This window comes from Priapulus caudatus, unplaced genomic scaffold (genome assembly GCF_000485595.1).
Source record: "Priapulus caudatus unplaced genomic scaffold, Priapulus_caudatus-5.0.1 Scaffold2990, whole genome shotgun sequence".
In the NCBI taxonomy this organism is placed as follows: Eukaryota; Metazoa; Priapulida; class Priapulimorpha; order Priapulimorphida; family Priapulidae; genus Priapulus; species Priapulus caudatus.
In genome coordinates, this window is record NW_014580051.1 from 23293 (window position 1) to 28668 (window position 5376).

Consider the following 5376-nt stretch of genomic DNA (forward strand, 5'->3'; position numbering starts at 1 on the left):
CCTCTGCCTCTGCCTCTGCCTCTTCCTCTTCCTCTTTCTCTTCCTCTGCCTCTGCCTCTTCCTCTGCCTCTTCCTCTTTCTCTTCCTCTTCCTCTTCTTCTTCCTCTTTCTCTTCCTCTGCCTCTGCCTCTTCCTCTGCCTCTTCCTCTTTCTCTTCCTCTTTCTCCTCCTCTGCCTCTGCCTCCGCCTTTGGCTTAACCTCCGCCTCCGCCTCTGCCTCCGCCTCCACCTCTGCCTTCGCCTTCAGCTTCGCCTTTGCCTTTGCCTTCACCTCCGCCTCCGCCTCTGGCTCCGCCTTTGCCTTCGCCTTTGCCTCCACCTCAACCTCTGCCTTTGTCTTTGGCTTCGCCTTCGGCTTCGCCTTCGCCTTTGGCTTCACCCTCGCATCCACCTCTGCCTTCGCCTTCAGCTTCGCCTTTGCCTTCGCCTTTGCCTTCGCTTTCGGCATCGCCTTCGCCTTTGGCTTTACCTCCGCCTCCACCTCTGGCTCCGCCTTCAGCCACGCCTCTGCCTTCGCCTTCAGCTTCGCCTTTGCCTTCGCCTTCAGCTTCGCCTTCAGCTTCGCCTTCAGCTTCGCCTTCAGATTCGCCTTTGGCTTCACCTCCGCATCCACCTCTGCCTTCGCCTTCAGCTTCGCCTTTGCCTTTGCCTTCGCCTTCGCCTTTGGCTTTACCTCCGCCTCCACCTCTGGCTCCGCCTTCGCCTTCGCCTCAACCTCAACCTCTGCCTTCGCCTTCGGCTTCGCCTTCGCCTTCGCCTTCGGCTTTGCCTTCGCCTTTGGCTTTACCTCCGCCTCCACCTCTGGCTCCGCCTTCTTCTTCCTCTTCCTCTTCCTCTTCCTCTTCCTCTTCCTCTTCCTCTTCCTCTTCCTCTTCCTCTTCCTCTTCCTCTTCCTCTGCCTCTGCCTCTTCCTCTGCCTTCGCCTTCAGCTTCGGCTTTGCCTTTGGCTTCACCTCTGCCTCCGCCTCTGGCTCCGCCTTTGCCTTCCCCTTTGCCTCCACCTCAACCTCTGCCTTTGCCTTTGGCTTCGCCTTCGGCTTCGCCTTCGCCTTTGGCTTCACCCTCGCATCCACCTCTGCCTTCGCCTTCAGCTTCGCCTCTGCCTTCGCCTTTGCCTTTGCCTTCGCCTTCGCCTTCGGCATCGCCTTCGGCATCGCCTTCGCCTTTGGCTTTACCTCCGCCTCCACCTCTGGCTCCGCCTTCAGCTCCGCCTCTGCTTTCGCCTTCAGCTTCGCCTTTGCCTTCGCCTTCAGCTTCGCCTTCAGCTTCGCCTTTAGCTTCGCCTTCAGCTTCGCCTTCAGCTTCGCCTTTGGCTTCACCTCCGCATCCACCTCTGCCTTCGCCTTCGGCTTCGCCTTCGCTTTTGGCTTTACCTCCGCCTCCACCTCTGGCTCCGCCTTTGCCTTCGCCTCCACCTCAACCTCTGCCTTTGCCTTCGGCTTCGCCTTCGCCTTTGGCTTTACCTCCGCATCCACCTCTGCCTTCACCTTCAGCTTCGCCTCTGCCTTCGCCTTCGCCTTCGCCTTCGGCTTCGCCTTCGCCTTTGGCTTTACCTCCGCCTCCACCTCTGGCTCCGCCTTCGCCTTCGCCTCAACCTCAACCTCTGCCTTCGCCTTCGCCTTCGCCTTTGGCTTCACCTCCACCTCCACCTCTGGCTCCGCCTTCGCCTTAGCCTCAACCTCAACCTCTGCCTTCGCCTTCGGCTTTGCCTTCGCCTTCGGCTTTGCCTCCGGCTCCGCCTTTGCCTTCGCCTTCGCCTCCACCTCTGCCTCTGCCTCCGCCTTCGGCTTCGCCTTCGCTTTCGCCTTCACCTTCGCCTCCGCCTCTGCCTCTGCTTTTACCTTCGGCTTCGCCTTCGCCTTTGCCTTCACCTTCGCCTTCGCCTCTGCCTTTGGCTTTGCCTCCGCCTCCGCCTTTGCCTCCGCCTCCACCTCCGCCTTCGGCTTTGCCTCCGCCTCCGCCTTTGCCTCCGCCTTCACCTTTGCCTCCGCCTTCACCTTTGCCTCCGCCTCCACTTCCGCCTTTGCCTCCGCCTCCGCCTTCGCCTTCGCCTTCGCCTTCGCCTTCGCCTTTCCTCTGCCTTCGCCTTCGGCTTCGCCTTCGCCTTCGCCTTCGGCTTTGCCTTCGCCTTTGGCTTTACCTCCGCCTCCACCTCTGGCTCCGCCTTCACCTCCGCCTCCACCTCCGGCTCCGCCTTTGCCTTCGCCTTCGCCTCCACCTCTGCCTCTGCCTCCGCCTTCGGCTTCGCCTTCGCCTTCGCCTTCACCTTCGCCTTTGCCTTCGGCTTTGCCTCCGCCTTCGCCTCTGTCTCTGCCGGGTTTGCTTGTGCTGACTGTGACAGTGGCTGAGCCATTACATGTGATGTTAATCGCAGTTGCTGTCCTCTTATTAATTCTGTAGTTGCTGCAAATGCTTTCTTTACGGAGGTCGCTGCTATTGCAACGGTTGTTGCTTTTCCTGCTGCTGCTGTTTTTAATGACGCTGCTGTTGCTTCTATAGTTCCCACCTTCGCCTTCCCCTTCTCTTTCGCCTCCGCCTCCGCCTTCACCTTCGCATTTGCCTTCGCCTTTGCCTTCACCTCTGCCTCCGCCTTCACCTTCGCCTTTGCCTCCGCCTTCGCCTCCGCCTTTGCCTTTGCCTTTGCCTCTGCCTTCGCCTCCGCCTCCGCCTTCGCCTTCGCCTTCGCCTCAGCCTTTGCCTCAGCCTTCGCCTTCGCCTTCGCCTTTGCCTCCGCCTCCGCCTCCGCCTCCGCCTTCGCCTTCGCCTTTGCCTCCGCCTCCGCTTCCACCTCCGCCTCCGCCTCCGCCTCTGCCTTCGGCTTTGCCTTCGCTTTTGCCTCCGCCTCCGCCTTTGTCTTTGTCTCTGCCTCCACCTCCGCCTTTGCCTTTGTCTCTGCCTCCACCTCCGCCTTTGCCTTTGTCTCTGCCTCCACCTCTGCCTCCGGCTCTGCCTTCGCTTTCTCCTTTGCCTCCACCTCCGCCTTCGCCTTCGCCTTTGCCTCTGTGTCCGCCTTTGCCTCCACCTCTACCCCTGCGTCTGCCTCTGCCCCTACTTCTGCCCCTGCCTCTGCCTTTCCCTCTGCCTCTGGCTCTGTCTCTGCCTCTGCCTCTGCCGGGGTTGCTTGTGCTGACTGTGACAGTGGCTGAGCCATTACATGTGATGTTAATCGCAGTTGCTGTCCTCTTATTTCTTCTGTAGTTGCTGCCAATGCTACGGCTGTTGCTTTTCCTGCTGCTGCTGTTTCTAATGACGCTGCTGTTGCTTCTACAGTTCTCGCTGCTGCCGCTATATCTCTCTCGGCGATGCTGCCTGTTGTGTTGTTGGCAACATATCTTGTATCACTCCCGCTGGCACAGTTAGTGCTGTTGCTTGGGGTACTGGTCCTACGGGTCGTTGATCCTACGGGTCGTTGGTCTTACGGGTCGTTGGTCCTACGGGTCGCTGGTCCTACCCGGATCGTAACGGATCGTTGTTACGTAACATAGTTACGGGGCGCCATGCAGGACAGGGCTCAATTTTGTCTAACAAAACNGAGAAGCGAGGAAGGGGGAGAAGGAGGGTGAGAAGAGAGCTGGTGGAGGAGGAGGGAGAGGAAGGAGAAGCTGGTGTAGAAGGAGGAGAAGCTGGTGGAGAAGGAGTGAATTTCGACCAGCTATCTCCCGCTGCCTTCTTCTCACGACCAGCTTCTCCTCTGCTCCCCCTCCTCTCCACAGCCTCCCTTCTCCCTCTCCTTCTCCCGCTTCCTGCCCTCCACCAGCTTCCTCCCTCGTCCTTCTCCACCAGCTTCTCCCTTCCTCCTTTATCCACTACCTCTCTCTCTCTCCTCTCTTCTCCACCAGCTTCTCTCCTCCTCGCTCACCAGCTCCCTTCTCCCCTCCTTATCGCCTTTCCCTTCTCCTCCTCCTCCTACCACCAAGCTCCCTTCTCCCGCCTTCTCCCTTCCTTCTTCCCACCAGCTTTCGCCCTCCTTCTCCACCAAGCTTCTCCCCCTCCTCACCACCTTCTCCCTTCGTCCCCTCCTTCTCCGCCAGCTTACATCTTACAGCTTACAGAATACGCGATTACTTCTGATTGGTTAACACAAACCACGTGACAAAATATGCAAATTATCTCCTGTACCGGCCTGAATATAGACAACCCCTGGTGGTATAAGCTTAACGGCGCAGTGGTGTAATCACTACAACATCCGTCTCCTACACCGGGACTCCTACAGCTGGCATGGCATAGCATGGCATGTCAAGGGTGGGATGCGGTGCGATGGGATGGGATGGAATTGGATGGCATGGAATGGGATGGATGAATGGATGCATGGATGGATGCATGGATAGATAGATAGTTAGATTTTTTGGATATTTTCCTTTCAACCAGCTGAGTAACGCCACTGATTTCCCCAGGCAACGCCAGGTATCCCGCTAGTAAGGTTTAAGATATTGAAAAACGTTTGCCAAGATCGGTTTATTAACGTTCACTAAACGTTGATAGTAACGTTACATGTCGGTTAACAAACCTTATACAATGTTATTAAAATTGAAAATGTGAAAATTAGAGAATTTAAAAATTTGAAAATTTAAAAATTTGAAAATTTGAAAATTGAAAATTAGAAGAAAAAAAATTATTGAAAAATCGTGCCTGCCTGTGTTCCTGTGTGTGCTTGCGTGCACCGTAGGACCAACGACCCGTAGGACCAGCGACCCGTACCCGGGGGGGGGGGACACTCGTCTCGGAACTGGGTAGGGGTGCCTCGGTGACCTTGAAAACCTGACCCTGTCGCAAACCGCTTTGCACCATAAAATACACCCTGTCCCATTATACTGCACTAAAAAGTATACCCTGTTGTAAATGTAACGATGTCAAATGTCTGCTAAAGTGCTCAGAAACTGGTATGAGAATGTCTATCATGGACAAATCATGGACCCGCCTATGCTAGCTTATACCGATATTGGTTGCCACTAAGTTGTTCATATTGGACCTATGTTGGCTTGCTTATATTGGCTTGCCTATATTGGTCCAATATCGGCCTGGTGATATTGGCCCAACATTGTTTTGTCAATATTGGGCTGATATTGGACTAGTAGCTGCCTATATTGGTCCAATACTGTCCTGGTGATATTGGCCCAATATTGTTTTGCTAATTATTATTGAACCAATAAGCCAGTTCGTATTTAGAGTCTGCGCTTGCGCGAACGTTGCCACGAATTTTTCCGGATCAGGTTATTTGTGACAAAATATTTCGTATTTCGACCGTACAGTACACATACGCATGCATCTGTGTCAGTGCTCCAGTCTTCGCGTGTGCGCGTACACGTGCGTGTGTGCGTGCGTGCGTGCGTGTGCACGTACACGTGCTTGCGTGCGTGCACGTACACGTGCGTGCGT

At 55.9% G+C, this 5376-nt stretch overlaps 1 protein-coding gene across 1 annotated transcript; it reads right to left on the reverse strand.

Annotated features, from left to right (window-relative positions):
• Positions 1 to 896: 896 nt before the first annotated feature.
• On the reverse strand, positions 897 to 3151 carry LOC106819220 (neurofilament heavy polypeptide-like; the record flags this gene model as incomplete). The annotated part of the gene is made up of 3 exons (XM_014823869.1): positions 2789 to 3151; positions 2549 to 2728; positions 897 to 1133 (listed from the first exon to the last, which is right to left on the reverse strand). Coding segments are annotated over exons 1-3 (780 nt in total), but the record flags the coding sequence as incomplete, so codon positions are not given.
• Between the last annotated feature and the right edge of the window lie 2225 nt (positions 3152 to 5376).